Source organism: Amphibalanus amphitrite, unplaced genomic scaffold, assembly GCF_019059575.1.
Source record: "Amphibalanus amphitrite isolate SeventyFive unplaced genomic scaffold, NRLGWU_Aamphi_draft 001497F_arrow, whole genome shotgun sequence".
Lineage (NCBI taxonomy): Eukaryota > Metazoa > Arthropoda > Thecostraca > Balanomorpha > Balanidae > Amphibalanus > Amphibalanus amphitrite.
Genome location: NW_024882990.1, coordinates 39,659 through 58,943, shown reverse-complemented (window position 1 = coordinate 58,943; position 19,285 = coordinate 39,659). Strand labels below are relative to the sequence as shown.

At 48.9% G+C, this 19,285-nt stretch overlaps 1 protein-coding gene across 1 annotated transcript; it reads left to right on the top strand.

The window, feature by feature from the left end:
• Positions 1-3,370: 3,370 nt before the first annotated feature.
• On the top strand, positions 3,371-12,658 carry LOC122373445 (neurogenin-3-like). The gene is made up of 2 exons (XM_043351513.1): positions 3,371-3,462; positions 11,772-12,658. Exon 2 carries the CDS (start codon positions 11,772-11,774, stop codon positions 12,534-12,536), a length of 765 nt encoding a protein of 254 aa, XP_043207448.1. The 5' UTR covers positions 3,371-3,462; the 3' UTR covers positions 12,537-12,658.
• Positions 12,659-19,285: the final 6,627 nt, after the last annotated feature.

The window sequence follows — 19,285 nt, the reverse complement described above, 5'->3', positions numbered from 1 at the left end:
GACCTCTGCAGTTTAACCTGTATAAGAACTCCTTTCATATCTGGAAAATGGTTGATATTCTGCAGCAGAATACTTTTGTCAAGGACAGCTATAGTTACATGGCACATTAAAAAGTGCGCGTAATTATTTAAACGTTGCTAAATAACTGCCAATGAGCCGATCTTGTTCGGAGACGGTCAACGGACATATCGGCTGATGTGTTTCGACAAAAGCAGCGCATGTTGAACTCCTTGCGTCCAATCCAAAACAGACCACTGCACTGGCCAAAATTTTTAAACTCGGGGGTTGTGAAGATGTTTCAGACAATCTCTCAGCTCTGTGTGAAGTGTGAAGAAAATTACTCCCAGTGAGGCTAGGCCCAGCAGGGAAAATGATCAAAACTGATGTGTCTACATCACTCGAACGTGGGTTGGATGCAAATGCGCGACATTGGAGAAGAACAAGAAAGTCATTCATACTGACTGCTCCGCTTGTTTCTGACTCAAATGAAGCAATCTTATTACCAGAATAGCTCGATTGACGCAAGCCAGAATCGGCTGATGTTTGCACTTTGCTGGAATGATCCGGTACGGTGTAAACTGTAATGTATCTACCTAACTCTAAGCTGACTTTCTATGAAAATATAGCTCAGTGGTGGCGGAACACCTTCAATTAACCCGCGCCTTGATGATGGGGGGGCCATTTTGCCCCCCCCCTGCGGTTTTTCTTTAATAGCGAGAAAATGGCGGCGCGCAGCGCCGCCAAATTTTGAGTACCTTACCGGGCATCAATTTGACACCTTCACACAAAATTTCAAGTCACAGGTCACCTCGGGTCAGGAGTTATTGAGGTCAAACTGAGGTCATGTTCGAGTAAAAATGAGCAAAAAACATGACATCTTGAACGCTCACCAATTCTACAGTTAACAAGCAATTTTAAAGTTCTTTATGTGGTTGTGTAGAAAAAGACGGCGCTACAAAACTGCTATCTGGGATTTGTGAAATTTTGGGTTTTTAACCCCCAAAAATAAAAACATGATTTTTTAGAAAAACTCAAAAAATTCCCAAACATTTTGCTTTCGAATTTCGAAAAAAACGGAATATATGTGATAGTCCCTTCGCTCTTCGATATACATACCAAATTTCAGATCGAAACCTCTTTTTTTGGCCAAGTTATAGCGAAAAAAACTGTTAAAAATTGATGACGTCAAATTTTTTAACTCAATTTTTTTGCAATTCTAGACCACGTATCGCAAAACAGAGACCACCATTGAACTCCCCCCACCCGTGACAAGCTGCATCGAATCGATACCCATTTATGCAAAAATATCAACTTTGAAATTTGACCTAATTTGACCTGACCTTGACCTGACTTTGACCTGACCTTCACCAAAACATAATCTGAACTGACCCCCAAGGGCTGCTTGTCCCGCATAATCGCATTTGGCATATAAAATGGACCATAAAACATGCATCAGATGATATTTTTAATTTGTGACCCTCAGTGACCTGACCTCTGTGACCTGACCTGGTATCAGTGACCTCAAATAGCAAAATATGTGTTTGACGAACATTTCCCCATCGATGATTTGCAATGAAATACATTTTACTCGATTTTACAACGCATTTCTTGAAATGCCTGTAAACGGTGAAAGTTCTACCTTTGACCTGACCTGTGACGTCATAGGTTTGACCTAGGTCAATGAAATTGGGTCACAAGGTAGTTCCCCGTTGGGGCTATTCAACGCCGTTTGCCGCTTGTCGCTATGTTGCGTGGTTCTCGAGATCTTAGGGGGGGGGGCAAAATGGCCCCCCATCAGACCGCGTTGCTCGGCAGACCCCATCATGGCGCGGGTTAGGAGGAGGGGTGGCGGCACTGGCGACTTTTGGTCCCATTTTTTCCATGCAACACCGATAGGGCTAATGGTAAAATGCCAAAATCAAAGGGGGACACGTGTCCTGGTGCCCCCCCCCCCATTCCCCCGCCTATGATATGGCTAATGATGCGTGAAAATTTCTAAGAAAATACGGCTAATGATATGCATAAATGTGTCTTATGTTCCATAAAAACATAGGTATGTAGATAATTCTGGAAATGCTGAGAATACCTCCAACCCAGAATTCAATGAAGTGGGCATACAAATATACAGAATAACCCGAGATGGCCTCGGGACTAGCCTTTTAGCGGATCCAATCAGCTTCAAGGCAACAGGTCCATTCGGCGGTGTGGTGGTTGGCTGATCTCCTCGGTGCTACCGCCTCAGTCAGTCTCTTGTGGCCTCTGCGTTCTGTCACAACTGCCTGCCAACAAAATGTGTTTTCGGTGGTAAAAATCGAGCATAATATACACGATATATGATTGAGCATATTTACAGGCAAACTATAAACAGAAGTTGAAGAGTAGAAGAGCATAAATAGAAGCGTCTGAGCTATGACATATTTAAAGTTGTCCACTATTTTAGGTGACAGGTGTTAGCAGGGTGACCCTTATCAGCTCAGCAACCGCTCAACCGATCGACAATCGCTGCGCTTAGACCAAATAGTCCCATCCCTTCAAACATTATTTGAGCTTCTCTGGATGCCTTTGGGTGGCAGTCACGGCACATACCACATCGGACGAATCAGCAGTTTCAACTTCCAAGCATGTTCCGCTCAAAATTAGCCCTCGACAACTGCGGGCCGGTAGATTGTGCATTGTGCTCACGTGCAGAGGCCGTTCATGTCAAGAGCGATTGCGCTCACATCTATAGCACGTCAGTGGCCAGTTATAAGTGTGACCCTTACCAGAGTTTATTTTCTAGTTATTTATTTTGAGATCTCAGATCAGTTATCACGAACACTGTTCCGCTCCGGCTCGTCATTCGTTCAAAATACGTCTTTGGTATTGGTTGGGTGGGGGTAATGTAGGATACAGATTACAGAACGGTCCAACATTTCTTGAGAGTCGCGTTTATTTGTCTGTTGGAGTTTCGGCTCATTTTTCCCAAACTGCAAGGCGCAATGACCGATACATATTTTTAGGAATGCCCATTTTAGTGTTTATTCCGTGAGTCAACTAGGGTGTGAACTGTGTGTTAGGAGGGCTAGGCCTTAGGTACGGTTGGCGCTTCCCTTGGTGTAAGCTAAAGGGTACGGCGGCAGCGCATTTACGCCACCGGATAACTTCACTGACAATCACTGATTTCACGTGCTCAGTTGGGGTTAAAACATTTTCCCATGAGACCCAGCAATCATTCCGCACGGCACACCACCTCGGCGGCACTTCAAAGCAAAGCGGCACGTTTATCTCCAGCGCCAGCCAATCAGCGACCAGCATTGGCCACGCCGGAAGGATGCTGCGCGCTGATTGGCCGAGCGGTTTGTGAACTGGGGATGGAGCGGATGGGGCACGGATGGAGACGCGTGGGACGCGGCGTGGGACCGTAGTTTGTGGATTGGCGGGTGTGGTGGAGCTGTGTACAGGGACGGTGAGGATCTCGGTGAGGTGAGTGACTGTTGAAAAGGTGTGAACTTGATTCAGATTGCAATCGTTTTCACGCCTTCACGCCTGTCGGTGGGTGATGTGGTGGACTGAAAAGTTGCTAACAGTAAGAGACTTTTTTCGATTGTTTGAATTTGTTGAAACGTGATGCTTTTTACCATGGATGAGATAACACTGGATTGGTGTCTCGTGGAAATTAACATTGGGATCAGGCCTGCCATCTAGCTAGAGAATTATCGTAAGTTAGGAGCAAACCGAGTGAACGCCATCGCTCAGCATTATGACACACGTGAGTGTGGTGTGTTAGTTGGCTTTAAGTGCATATTCCCACGAGTTGGAGGTGGTCTTACTGGACCTGAGACGACAAAAAATGTCGTTTTTACGATTTTTTATACATAAGTGACATCGCACAGAAGTGATAGCTTTTCATAACATAGGATAAAATCAGCTTCAAAAACGGATTAAACAGGAACGTTTATAACAGTCGCGTTTTGGCTTCGTAAATGGTGCACATTTTGAATTGTTCCTAACGTTTGATTATAAAATAGTTCGAAAACAATATGTCAGACGATAAAAGTAGCTGGCAAACAGATTAATTGGAATCTTTTGTATCGACGCTATCGCCTATCAGGCTCAGTACTCTTTCACCTGGGAAGTCAAGACGCCTTTTACGAGGTACCTATTTTGATTTTCTAACGTTTCTATTGTTGCTCTATAGACGGTGTCACTCGGACATAGACTGATTGTCTAAAACAAGTCGACCTCAGTTGTCACCAGACCATGAGAGAGCTTTTAGTCTTTTTTTTTTTTTGTTCAACGCTATTGAGATGAGATCGTGTCAGGAGGCCCACGTAAAAAAACGAATTCAATAAGAAAAGCGGCATTGAAACCTTTTCTAACCAGCGATTCTCAGTCTCTGGACAGCTGAGTTGTTTGCTGCTTGGGCAATGGTTGGTGCCGTGGGATGTTTGTAGTGTGTATTTACGAACATCTTAGCACTGTCTAACCGGACCCGCTTGTAGCTTCTGGATTCCCACGTCCAGTTAGGAAAACGGCGCCTGAACAAGCCTGCTGTAACTTGGTTGCTGGCCGGCACCGGCAAACCTAGGTCGCATCCGAGAAGTCAACAAGAAATGGGAAAATATTTTGGTCGCTTTAGGTTCGGGCTAGAGCCTACCAAATCACCAAAGATCATCAAAGGTCACATTTTCCCGAATTAGGCGTAAAATAAAAACGTCGCAGAATTAGTGTACCAACAAGGAAACCTAGTCATGTCTCGGAAACACGTTCCAAAGCTTCATTTTAAATGCTCGTTGGTTAACCCGTTTTCAGATTTGGCCTCACACCAATGGATTGGCCACCACCAGGCACCAAATATAAAACAGCGTCAAAGTAGACATAACATGCTATATTTGAATAACTTTTCACTCAATGATTGTATGAAGTTTCTTTCGTTTTCCATTCCTCCCTCCGTCGGGAGCAGGTTAGCGACTGAGGCGCTGTTGTACTGGTTAACAGCAAAAGTCACAACTTATTACGAGCGAGCGAGCGCAGCGAGCGAAGCGAAGTCTTTTCATTATAACGGAAAAATCTCAGAATGAGCGGCCCGGCCCGGCCTGGCCTGTAACGCTTTTCAGAGGCTTATATCTCAGCAGCCGCTGGACCGATTGGCCTGGGGTCTTTTTTGCTGGGTAGCCCCATCCCTTCTACCCCGTAATTGACTACTTTTGATATATCACAGTGACCGTCGTGGCACGTGCCACGTAAAAAGTCAAGGGTGTTCAAGCTGTTTTGCAAAAGTAGTGATTTTGAGAGGCTCATAAGTCATATCTCAGCAGCCGCTTGGGCGATTGTCTTGCGGTAATTTTTGTAGGGTAGCTGCATCCCTTCTACCAAAGGTCGGGTACTGTTGATCTATGTGAGTGACCCCCACTGCACGTGCAAAATGCAAAAAGGAGAGGTGCCAAAGTTGCTCCCATTTCAATAACTCGGTAATTACTGGGGCGATTTCGCTGAAACTTGACATGCAGGTAGGCACCCACCAGGCAATGCATTCCCATGTGCTGCGGTTAAGGTGCTACTGCACGTGCGCACGTGCAGGGGGCGCTTCCAGATCTCGAGAACGGCTGGGCCGATTGCTCTCAAATTTGGTACACGGTTGGGGACCAGTTAGTAGGGTGCCGTGCAAAAGTCAGTTTGGACCCCGTTTGCACGTGCGCACGTGCAGAATGCAGCTTCCAGATATCAGGAACGGCTGGGCCGATCGCGTACATATTTGGCACACCGCTAGCGACCGGTTTGAAGGGTGCTTTGCACAAGCCCGTTGGAAGTACCCTCTCGCCCTTGCGCACGTGCAGGGCTCACTATCTCGCTCGCTCGTTCTTCGCCCAAAAGGCGTTTTACTGGTTATTAGATTATATCGTGCTTAAAAATGTATATCACTTGATCACAGACGAATATATGCCATTCATTCGAATATTCGTCCTTTCATGATTTTCGTATAAGCACTATGAAAATAAAATGAATGAGTTTTGATAGGTAGGCTTTGTTGCGGAGTAAGTTTAAGTCTTATGAAGATGATCATCACTCATTACCACCATTACCATATTACCTCTCAAATAGCGCTCAAGCTATATCACAAAATGCTATTTGAAGGAATGGACAAATGACATTGGATACGGTTTACGAATAAAAGGACAATGAATGAATCCACAGAGCTTTATTGCTTATCCACTTTCACGATCGAAAAAAAACAGCTGAGTCCTCAAGCCGAAGTAAGGCTGGCAAATTTTCCATAACATTGCACATGGCATCCTTCATTTTAGTTGCATTTTAGTTATAGGGGCGCTCGGGTGGCATTGGTAATGGCTGTCCGATGTCCGAAATGTCCCATGTCCGTATACCTGGTCCCGTGCTTCTGCTGCACTGCTGCTGAACTCCTGTTTTGTCTCCGATATCTGCTGAAGCTCGGGGCGTGGTGGCCGGGACACGTCTCGTTCAACACGGTTCCAGTCACGACACACACGACCACCGACGATGATACACCGCCACGATACCATAAACCATTCACGACTCTTTACTAACGAAGGCGCCACGCTCGTGATTGGAGCGTGCAGTGGTGTCAAAAAAAGCTGCCGGAAAACAGTGAAAGGCAGCCAAAGTCAGCGAAAAGCAGCTGCTGACACTGAAAAAGAGACGGTGGTGCAAAATGTTGTGATGTCTGGCCTCGCCCCGGCGGAGATATCTGCCAATTCGGTCTTCGTTCGCCTGGTTTCGTAAGGTTTATCCAAAGCGGCGATCGCTCGGACAGCCTTTTCGTGGCAGGCGCGGATCCAGGGGGGGGGGCGACGGGGGCGGCCGCCCCCCCCCCCCCCCGCCATCCGAAAAAGGCGCCCATATCCCGCGGCAGAGAGGGCGCCCCGAGCAGAAGAGCGGCGAAACAGCAAATGTTAAGCAGAAATAGGGCGCCTCCAGCAGAAGTTGGGCTCACCAAGCAAGAGAGTGACGCCCAATTGCCTATTCCCAGCAGATGAGAGTCGCCCCAGCAGCAGATGGGCGCCCCCAGCAGAAGAGGGCGTCTCGTTACAAGAATATAAAATACCTTCTGTTCAAGAGGGGCGCCCCTGGCAGCCGAAGGGCACCCTTAGCAGGAGACGTGTCGCCCTGAAGAGGAGCGACGCCCCAGCAAAAGGAGAGAGGCGCCCCCATTCCGAGAAGAGGGGCGCCCTGACAGCAGCTGGGCGCCCCAGCAAAAAAGGAGCCCCATAATAAGAAAATGGGTGCCACTGGCAGAAGAGGGGCGCCCCAGCAGAAGAGAGGCGCCACAGCCAAAGTTAATCAGAAATAGGCAGCCTCCAGCAAAGGTTGGGCCCGCCAAACAGGATATGGGCGCCCCATTGACAATATCCGGCAGAAGACAGACGCCCCAGCAGCAGATGGGCGCCCCCCGGTAGAAGAGGGGCGCCCCGGTTCTGCGACACCTGAGCGAGCGTCATTTCAGCGAACGACATTTGAGCGAAGCCTTTTCAGCGATTATCAATTTCAGCGATTGACTCTTTCAGCGATTGTCAAGTCGGCGAATTCAATCACAGCGATTATCAACTTAAGCGAGGACCAGAATCAGCGAAACCAGATTGAGCGAATATGTGGAGGTCAATGGGGGACCAATTGAGCGAACACAGTTACAGCGAAACCGAACGCGACGGAAGTCAATCATTTGCTACTTTTCGGAAATTCTTGCCCTTGGAATACCCGCTTGGTATGTGTCATGCTTCAAGCTGCGCGCGGCAAATTAAAAATTTGCTTTTAAGAATGGAAACCACAAAAATATCTGGCCTCATTCTGCAACCTTGATCTGGAAATGTGGAACGTGATAGGACGATGGAAGGAATGCCAAGGACCAATAATAAACTCGAGGGACGGCACAGGGGGATCTAGTCTATGTTTCAGGGACCTCACCCAAATATCTGGAAATTCGTACGTTGCTTGGGGCAAGAACAAATTGTACAACATGGGGAACTGATCCAAATTCAAGCGGGGGAATTTCGCGAAAAACAGCACAAGCAATATGAATCTCTGAACATACGTTTGGTCAGCATTTTTGGCAAACAGCAGGGGGGGGGGGTGAAATCGAACCGCTGGAATTTTTGAGAAATGTGGCATTAAATTTGGAGCTTAATGTCTGAACTTTGAACGTGACATCCGCCATCCAGTTCCGGATAACCATGAAAGTTCCGGAAACATACGTTGTACGTACGTTCGCAAAATAAAGAAATAAAAAATACACCGTTGCGGGACGATGAAGTGCTTCGCTGAAATGACAGTCGCTCAAGCTGTAGTCGACGAAAAAGATGTCGCTGAAACATAGCTTTCGCTTAAATTGGTAATCGCTATATTTGATAATCGCTCAATTTGATATTCGCTAAGCTGCCAGTCGCTGAAAATGGTTCGCTCAAATGACGTTCGCTCAAATGACACTCGCTAAAGTCGCTCGCACCGGGGCGCCCCATTACAAAAAGAAAAGGAGTATATTCTACCAAGAGGGGCGCCCCTGACGACAGCGGAAGGGCAACCCCAGCAGAGGGGCGGTGCCCCAGTAAAAGGAGAGGTGTGCCCCGTTCCGAGCAGCAGAGGGTCGCCTCGCCCCAGAAAAAAAAAACAGGAGCCCCATAAGAAGAAAAGGGGTGCCTCTGGCAGAAGAGAGACGTTCCCCGCAGTGGAAGGGCGCCCCCACAAGAGTGGCGTCTCCAGCAAAAGAGAAGTGCCCCTGCAAGAGAGGGGCACCCCACTAAAAGTTGGGCAGAAGTGGGGCGCCTCCAGCAGAAATTGGGGTCGCCAAACAGGAGAGGGCCGCCCTATTCACAGTAGAAAAGACTCCTCAGCAGCAAAGGGGCGCCCTAACAGAAAAGGAGCACTCGTAATAGAAGTGGGACGCATCAGGAAGAAGATGGGCACTTCTAGCAGAAGATGGGCGTCCCAGATAAGTGGGCCGCCTACAGCAAATTGGTCGTTCTTAGAAGGAAGAAATGAGGCGACTTAAGCAAAGTGGGTCTCTCCATAATGGATTAGGCGATCCAAGCAGAGGTTGGGCGCCCCCGGGAAGTGAGGCATACTAGCATAAGTGAGACGCTTCCAGAAAAAGGAGGGGGCATCACCGGGAGAAGGAGGACTGCACCAGTAAATGGAGGTCACCTTTTTGCTAATATCTTTTGCTAGGGTAGCGGTGCCCATCTACGACTTTTAGCCCGTGCCGTGCCGGTGGTCTGAGTTTTCCGTGTCCTGCTGGGGAGGGGGGCACACTCCCTTGTCTAACTCGGCTCCTGGGCCGCGTAGTGACACGCGATAAGCGGCATTCGAAAGATCGTCAAAAACAGGACGAAAACAAAACGGTCATTTTTTAGGTCAGGTCGAATGTCAGGTCACCAGAGGTCATCAAAGGTAACATGTTGCCTGTTTCAACATTTTTCCGTTTCCGAAGCAGCGGCACATAACTCGGAAACCAATAGAGCTATAGCGCCGCAGAAAAGCGCATTCGATAGCCCTTTTAAAGGTGTTTCTGCAAGCTGCGCTCAGATTTGACCTCAGGTCAACGGTTTAGCCTTCAGAGGGCAAAAGACTCTAAAAATAGCCTTTTTACGAACAATGTTTTCCTGCAATAACTTTTGACTCAAGAGAGCCTCGACATTACGTTTGCCAGCATTGCGTTTCTGTCGTCGAGACACGTCGAACAAACTAAAGGTTGACCTTATGAAGGGTAATTTTGAGAATTTGACCTCAGGTCAAGGTCATGACCTGACCGGGAAAGGTCATGCTGCATAGCAGTCGATGCGTATCGTCGAGCTGAACACAGCTGAGGTGTTTTTATCGCTCTAGCTTGAATCTATCAAAAGTTATTTAAAAAAAAAACTGCTGCGGCCTTTCATGACATGGGATGACCTCTGGGACATAATGAGTGGTCACACTAGGTGCAATGTTCTTATTTCAGTGTGTTAATTTTATATGTATCACAATGCTTGATATTGTCTAGAATGGCGCTCGTCCAAAAGAGATGCCTTTCAGTTTTCTCCCAAAGACTTAATTATACCTACCTACCTAATGGAGACGTCGCACAACTGCCCTGACCTTAGGTCACAGATATCGAAATTCCGAGATATACATTTCATGAATAGTGTTGCTTTCATCAATCGCTGAAAGGTTCAAAGCGGTATAGCAATTAGCAATGGTAAACATTTGAACTTTTTCTTAGGCTAGGTCACCTGGCATAACCTGGTGACCTGACCTTCCATCACCCGCGTCAGACATTTTTACAACATGTGCAAAAAAGATGCATGATAAGGTATGCTGAAAATGGCGGCGCTGCGCGCAGCCGTTTTTCAGATATTTGCGAAAAACCTGAGGGGGAGCGCGATAACGCCCCCTAGCACGGCGCGGGCTTTTAGCTCCCGATTTTGACGGTTTGGCGCCCCCTTTGTATGGAGCGCCCCCGGATTGCCAGGTCGCCCCTATTTCGACTTGCCGCCCCCCCTCCCGAAAATTCCTGGATCCGCCCCTGTTTCGTGGCCCGGTGGCCGTATGAAGGTGATCGCTACCCGATTCTGGCTCCATGGGGTCATGCACAACGGTGTCCCTGAATTAGCGAGCTCGAAAAACATCGGCTCTCGACATGATGTAGACCTACTATCGTAAGTGACGCAGCGTTTTGGGGCTGAAGGCTTTTGTCACGTCTCGAAACACTGAGCAAGTCGGATTCCTGCTGTAAATTAGATGATCCGCTGTTGAGAGTTTTTAGCTTCTGGGCGATTGGTCGATGAAAAGGGAGAGCTAAGGAATGCAGTCATAGGGTTATGTCGCGGCACCCTGTTACAAGAAATCAGGAGCCCAGGAACACAATGTAACCGTGCATCTATACATCGGTGCTCGTAGTTCGGCGGCTTCACTAGACTTGCTCCCATGCCTCCCAGGCCGCCCCACACCGGACCTCGCATGCGGGTTGCGAGTTTTTGGGTTTTCGGGTTTCTTCAAAATTAAATAGTACAATATATGCTGAGTGACCCACACTACCATCGAACAAGCGAATCTGCATGTTTTTAGCTTGCGAGCCACCTTGCATCGCATTACAAAAGTTGATTTTGAGTCAGCTTTCGATTTTCCTCGCTGCGAGGTCTGCGAGTTCTGCGAGGTTTGCGGGTTTTTCGTTGAAGTCGAATTTAGGTTCGTTGTGCTGGTTTTGCGACTATATGTAATTTTCTGAAGGTGTACCGGCTTCACTGCATCCATGAAGTTACCATAAGGGAACGGTCTAATCACTCTATGAATGAGTATTATGCCCGTAAACTCAAAACCCGCAAACTCGCAACCCGCCTGCGAGGTCCGGTGTGGGGCGGCCTCATAGGCAAGCTTGGAAAGATGGCTGAATTTAGAAAATGTTATAGCGCTTTAGAAGCCCAAAACATGCTTTCTTTATTATACATACTGACAGCCCGGTAGGCCGAATCGCCCTAATTAAATCTCAACAACTAGTTGTCTTCATGAGCTGATGTGTTTTGATGAATGGGCGAATTTGTGATAGCTATATGCTGTTCAAAATTCAAGAGCCTTTCCTGATTCAGCTACGAAGATAAACTTCCCTTTCTCATACGACTGACGGCTGTGAAAAGTGATAGGTTCCACGATCACTAAATGGGTATAATTAATGCTCGGTCCAAATATCAAAATCCAAGCTTAATATCTTAGCATATCAGAATGCAAAGCTGTTTGTCCAACACCAAACGTTTAAATAAGCTGAACCCTGACATCATTTTTCTCTGTTCCAGATGACATCACTTCCACCCTCCATCACCACGACAGACTCGTGCTCCTCAGCCGGCGACGGTGGCAGTCCGGACATCCCGCGAAGGAAGCGGTCTTCCAAACCCCGCACGCGCGCCCGCAGTCCCACCCAGCTTGTCCGACTACGCCGGCTGAGGCGTGCCAAGGCGAACGACCGCGAGCGCAACCGCATGCACATGCTGAACCACGCGCTGGAGAAGCTTCGCACCGTGCTGCCCGCCTTTCCTGAGGAGACACGTCTGACGAAGATTGAGACCCTTCGCTTCGCCAACAGTTATATCGTGGCTCTAGCTCGTACTCTGGAATCGGCCGGCGGTGGTGGCGGTGATGACGGTGGCGCCGGAGGGGGAGTCCGTGACGCGGATGGCAGTGTGCTGCTTGCGGTGGGTAACGTGACCGTGCGCCTGGGACGGGATGGAAACACCGTGAGTGCCCAGCCGGCAGCACTGATGTCGGATACTGGAATGTTTGGAGGTCCGGCCACGCCGGTCCCAGTGAAAACAGAGCCCAGCTACTCCCCACAGAACGTCCTGTACCCGTGCTACGAGCCTCCGACACCCGCGGCGTATGCGGGTCACGTGACCGCCGCGGGCGGTTTCGGGTCATGGCCGGCGGCGATGGATTTTGGACGGTCAGCCAATCATCAGGCTGTGTTTGATGGTGGCCACGCCCACTCGCTGATGCCTACCACGTGCTATGCGGGCGATGGGCACCTTCAGCCGGACTATGGGTGTGGGTTCATGTTGTGATTGTCACGTGGTGTCTGCAAAGTGTCTTGTCTGGGGCTGAGAGTCAACATTCGAGCGCGTCATATGCCTTGAGCCGTTAAAGGAAGCAGTCTTGCCAATTTAGTCAATTATTTTTTGTTGTAAACCGAAGAGGGTTGTTAGTTTTTATACGTTTTTATCGGGTTTAGGAGCTGGATACTGGATAGTAGAAAGGGTCTGTTTTATAACCTCACAGAGAGTGACACTATGTCATGCCACTTTTCAGATGAATGTGAGAAGTTCACACGTGTTTGCTTTTATTTGAAGTTCCTATGCGTTGATTTCCGTTCGATAAATATCCAGAAAATATGCAGTCACTGAAAATCTTAGACGGCGTAAACACCTGCGTTGACAATCAGGGGAGTTAAGAAGGGCGGTTTAACCGCAAATGAAAGAAAGCATCGTTTTATCATGCTCTACATACAATGAAGATTAGATGCGTATTTTCTATGTGTGGGTACTCTTGCCAAGCAATTGTGCATCTCAAAGGCTTCGCACAATCAAAACAACACAAATCGTGCAAGTGTTTATTTTATATATAGCAGTATGCATTTTGTTTTCAATACAACGGTGATTTGAAACATGAGTATTGTTTAGGTGTGGTCATGCCCGATTATGGTGAATGGTAAAATCACGATTCATAGGAATAGAGTTTCCGTAGACCTGCGCAATGGGACTATAATAGGAATCTGTTGTGGAGTTTTGTAACAATAACGTTCTGTTAGAGATATATATTATAGGATCTGCCATTTCACCCGTATTCTTCTACAAGCTCTTCCCTAGTAAGGTTCCCTAGTATTTGCTGTTATCACCAATAATAATCTACATACAGTGAACAAACACGCCGGCTGCCTAGCGCAGCGGCTCACAGCAATAGCAGCAGAATGGACACACATCTGCCTCCTGTATGACATACACTTCATAGCCCCCAGCCTGAATAGACTCCATCGCTGCCACCAGAAAACCATCCCATCCGTCGCCCGGCCACCACTTTCCAACCCTTTTCCACAGTGTCTAAAACATCAGACCAACCGAGTCTAAAGTGTTTTTCAACACTTGAACATCGTGGTAGCTAATCACGTGCCGTTTTGTGTCGGCTCTCCCTTCGACAGCTGACTGCAGTAATCTCACTCGCTACCGACAGTATACGTCGCTTTATCTCCGGCGTGAATAATTCACGACGGTTTATCTTTCACGTGAATCACAATTCACGGTGCTTATCTCTGTGAAGAGAACAATTCGCGTGGCGTCGCCTGGCGCAGCTGTCGCTGGTTTAACCCTTCCGCGGCGGAGCTTCGTTGTGTCATGCCCTCTCATCGCGTCTACCACGCGGTGGGATAGAAGGATGCGGCCGTGGCGGTTTTTAGCGGGTTTGAATTTAGGCGTGACATTGCCAGGTGGGGCGATGAGTGATGGTAGCGTAGGTCGAACGATGAGCGACTGTTGTCAAGGGATGACACTGTAAAAGGTAAAAGAGCTGAAGCGGCTTGAACCGAGCTCTGACCTGCTTCGAGCAATTCATTGGAGTCAAATGTCGAAACATTTTCTTTCTAAGCTGGGCATCTTATAACATTTAGAATGAGAAAAAATGCAAGGCCAGCTTCAACTGGTCAAGAAAAGAACATGAACTTCAAATAGCTCTCATTTGAGTACAGCTAAATCAGGAACTGTAACGACAAAATGACACACGCCATTGGACACAACCGACATACACCATGACACAACTTACATATATATGCCATGACACAACTGACACACGCCATGATACGCTGACACCTCGAACCACACCAGCGTCGGCGGCGGCAGTGCTAAATTGCAGACCACGACTAAACTGTCCATCAAATCCCAGACGGGGCGGGCAGGTGTCACCCTCCCCCCCCCCCTCCCCCTGGCGGCGGCACCGCGCGCTCCAATCAATATTGTGACAAAATGACGGGCCGATAATTTTCCCCGCCGGCGTCGCTCCCCCCTCCCCGTCCCACACCGCCGCACTGGGGCGAACACGAGAAAAATGGGGGAACATGATTCGTGGAAGGGTTACCGCGCGCGGGCGTCGCTTGCGCCGGTGCCAGTAGCGGCGGAGCGGCGCGGCGGTAGCGGCGGCGGCGGCGAGAGCACGAGACCCGTGTAATTGTTATGTAAAACGGAACGAATCGCCTATCCGGTGTCGTCCCACTTCTGTGGGGTCCGTACAGAAGAGAACGGGGATGCATGGATTACGCTCATTATGGGAAAGGGTGGCATGGGAAAAGCTGGGATTTAGCGTTTTGTGAGCTGGGATAATAGTGCAGATGAATTTAAATGACCGGGAGAGTTCGGACTAGGGCACATGGTTTTCTCGTTGGAGTTCCAAAAACTTTTTCAAGACTATGTAGTTTAGAGTTTCGCATCGTTACGTCCAGTATCATTAGTGTTTTCGTATAGGTAGGTATAATGCACATTTGCCTCATTTTGAAAGAGCATGAACGCCAAACGGTATCCTACGTTTTAACCCTCCAAAATGCACAATGTTGAAAATAGCTCACAACGCACCAAACCCCTTACGAGTTCGGTTGTTAAATGCGAGCGTTTAACTTTAACTTCTTCCTCTTCTTCCAATCACACGGCTACTACTCCCAGTCTCTTAGGATGCACGAATGAACAAGAGTTTGTGCCATTATTGATCAAAACATTCGGCGTATCTGCGCAATGCTGAAAGAGTCGAGATTCAATAAGTAACAACTGATTTATTAGGTTGGGTCTAGTGTTTTCATTATTGCCTTTACCTTTATATTTACAACACAGTACCATAAACTTCACGAGCAGCAATAAAAAATATGCAAAAAATATATCCAGACAAATGCTGATAGGTATTGCAATTATCACGTATCAAAATAAGATCACCACGATGATCGTAAAGGTAATCTACACCCCACATAAATTTCAATCATCGTCCCTCTCCTATCATAATCCGCACTAACCAAATGCCCCCAGGGCACCTTTTGCCCCATTGCCTAACCCCAACCCCTCCCTTCTCCAGTGACCCTGCCCCTGACCCCAGTACAACGACTGGCGTTCAGTGCAAATCCCCGCCGAACCGACAGCCATCCAACTCTGTTAGATTAATCAACCCTTCTGCTGATTGGTGCATTGAGGCGTCCCGGTGCTCTGTGCCCTGAGGGCAGGCAGGGGAGGGGAGAGGGATCACTGGTCCGGGGGCCATCCCGCGAGGCCCCCCACCGCGCGCCCCGCCCCATTGTCCTGGCAGAGCGGACGACGGGACGGGCAGAGCGGCTGCGCGTGGTAGGGGGCTTACATGCGTCACCGCCGCATCTCTTGATACTTACAGTTTGGAGTGAACTTGTGTAACTGTTATTCCATTATAAAAATATATCGACTCCAAAGTTTCGAGTATATTTGTATCTTTTTGTATCTTTATATTTTGTATCTTTGAGTAGCGCTCAATTGGATACAATCAAATAATCTGAGTTTCACCAGGTCAACTAAATAGCTTTACTTGCCTGTGCGACTGCTTTTTGCATTGACACTGCCAACCCGAAATCACGTCCCTTTTCATCCAAACCTGAACAGTGAACCATTCCATAACGCTGTCAACCGCATCCCCATTACACCAACACTCAACAGGCTAACATAAAAGATGAGGCGACAAACCAGCTCCGCTCAACGACTCCAACCAAATATCAACAGTTTGGCGGACTGACCTCACCTCAGGAACCGCTACAGGCTACAGCCGCCGGCCGCCCCTCCCCCCCCCCCCCATGCACCGGGTCCAAAGGGGTGATTGAAATCAGCGTGCCCGCGCCCGCCTCCGTGCGCCGCCGCCGCCGCCGGGGACGCCCCTCGAGCCAGCTGCGGGGCACGCACCGAGCGTTCAAACTCGTGATTTACGAGCGTTGGAGGCGCGGCTGGAGCTCGGTGGCTGTATCGAGAGCCCTGCGGGCGGGAGGATAGCCGCGTCATAGCGCTCATCCGCCGCCGGGTCATCCATCACAGAGAGAACAAGAGGAGTCGAGGGTAGGACGGTAGGACCCGGGCGGGGAGGGGAGGAGAGGAACAGGGCGGGGTTAGTGAGGGCCTCAGCTAGGGGCAGGACAGGCATGAGGATGAGGCACTGCACTGCACGCGACCACTGGCGGATCCAGGGGGCATTTGGGGAAAATCCCCGCGGCGTCCAAGACCGCCTTTCTGGATCCACCAGAGCACGTGACGGGAGAGGCATGAAGCACTGCACTGAGCGAGGACAACCACCAGGTGGGAACAGTGTGGGCAGGACGGGGCGGGGTATAAGTGTGGGCCTCAGCCAGGGATGGGGCAGCCACCGCGCCGGCTAGGGATAGCATGAGGCCGCATGACACCCAGGTGGCGGGAGGGCCACTAGGCGAAGTTAGTAACTAGGTTAAGTTATAGGCGGTCTTTATATGGGCTTTAGCCCAAAGCTAGACTTCGAGCAGCGGTAGTTGGTCTTCAAGCCAGGACAATGTTTTGTCCCTTGTTCAATCTCAACCTTATCCCTTCAAGGGGCAGGAACCGGGCGGAGATAGTCACGTGGCGGGCATGTAGTGCCGTGTTTCACGCACTCAGTTGTTGCCCACCAGCTGATGACCTTGGGTAAGGTCGGGTCGTCACAATAAATGCATATCACCTTCTAGCGTTTTTTGCTTTTCTTTGGGAGCCAAGCGTTCGTGCACCACTCATGAATTTCATCGATGAGAAATCGAGAAACGCCAGCGGCCTGGCTGGCCATCCTATTATCCTGTGACCTTGAAGTAGACAGTAGTCGAAAGGAAATGTCAAACTCCTCAATTGCTAGCCAAACAAGCAAAAAAAAACGTTATGTTGATTATTTGAAGCGGAATGGCCCCATAACATCGATGAGAAGTGTTTAAGATAGAAACTGAAACTCACCTGACAAGCCACCACCGGAAGCAGCCCGAAATCTCCGAAGTGTAGCCGGCTGACTTTCAATGCTCTGCAGCTCCAACGCGCATGGATGACAGCTTGAGCTCGCCATGATGATGAAAACACACAGTTCAGTCTCACCACGCTGAGGCAAGCCATCACTCAATCACCTCGCCTTACCACCCCATATCACTGCAATTATCACTGATCACGACGGGGGGTCACCCCTAACACCACGCAACCATCGCAGATACTTTTCGTAGCTGTCACCCCGTGATCACACCCGCGCCGCCATTTGTCTATACTAACAGAGCGGAAGTTGTTCAAAGTCAGCGCTGCCAAACAAGACTGAGAATTTTTGTCAAGAAAATTTGCTTTATTTTTGTAACAAATATATCATCTACATTTAATTCAATTCCTTAACAGGTTATTGCTTTGTATGAATAAAATATTTCCCAAGTAAATATACCCGAAAATTGTATATTGCACATTATAGAAGCACTGGCTTTCAGCCATAGTTGAGAAACGTTCTCGCAAAAAAAATACTAGTAGCAATACACAAAGCTGAGCCATCATTGATATCATTCAGCGAAGTCAGAGTTTCGGAGACATTGACAACTAATTATTTTATAACAGTCTATCGCATCACACAATAAAAGAGCTAACATGACTTCCAAAGCTTGTCACCTTCGCGACGGCCATGCAAATTCAAGATGGCCGCGCGGACAACAAACTCCGCCGACGCGCCGTCAAAGGTGCCGCCCATCTGTCACCTGACGCGCTTCCAGACGGCGGCGGCGACCGCTCAAAGTGAAAGGACATCTGAAGTCGCGTCCGCCTTGGCAGTCACGTGTCCGTTGCTAGGAAACTGTGGAACTCGGAAGCCCCTCCCAGAGAGGAGTAAGGATCGGTCAGTCGGCTTCCGATCTATACCTACTGTGCAGTTATCGTCTGAAGTGCGAAGTGGCGTGTCGGGTGTTTTGCTACAGACTCAGTGTAAGTGAGAATTATCATCAGCACGCATCGCGAGAGCGACGGTCGAAGTGGAACAGCAAACTACCGACTACCGTGTCGTGAGCGACTGTGCAGCTTGCCAAAATGTGCCGTCAGTCCCGTCGCTCGAGATCGGACGAACTTCTGACTCTGAGGATGGAACTAAGGAGCTCTGACCAGGTGAGTCCGTTTCAAGTATTGTTTAAATGATTTTATTGCCGATCTTTATCAAGGAACCGTCGTAGCTAATACTCGTGTTCTCCGAATTTGTTTTGCGTTGCTCTGCCGCCAAAAATCCCGAAGTTTCTGACTGCGTACAGAACTTGTGCACGGAATGCACGTGTGTGACGACTGACAGAGGTGGCTAAGTTATCCCACTGGCGGCTACGGCTTACGCATAAGGTAAAGCAAGTGTGATTAGAAGAGGCCCAAATTGTGGCGTTTTTAGTGGATTGAAGCCATAGCAGCATATGATCTACATACCTCTAAAAACTTTTATTTGGGTACAAAAGGAAAACAAGCAAACACATTTTCTTCCTTTCTGGACCAGACTCGGGCCACACTCGCTGTCTCGGTGATGCCCGTTTCTTGCGCCGCTGGCAGTTCATCGCTTACATTCCACTTCTCCTAAACAGACAGACCATCTTGACCAACAGGTGTCCCCATCTCCGGAGCCGGATGAGCCCTCCGTCCAACAGGAGGAGCTCATCTACCGAGCCGGAGGGGACCGACTGATAGAGATAGAGCGGCTCATTAGGACGCAGATGCTCCCGCTTGGAGCCCGCGAGCCGAGCGGTCACTTGGACGGGCTTGAAACGGTCCGCCGCGCTGTGGTGTGG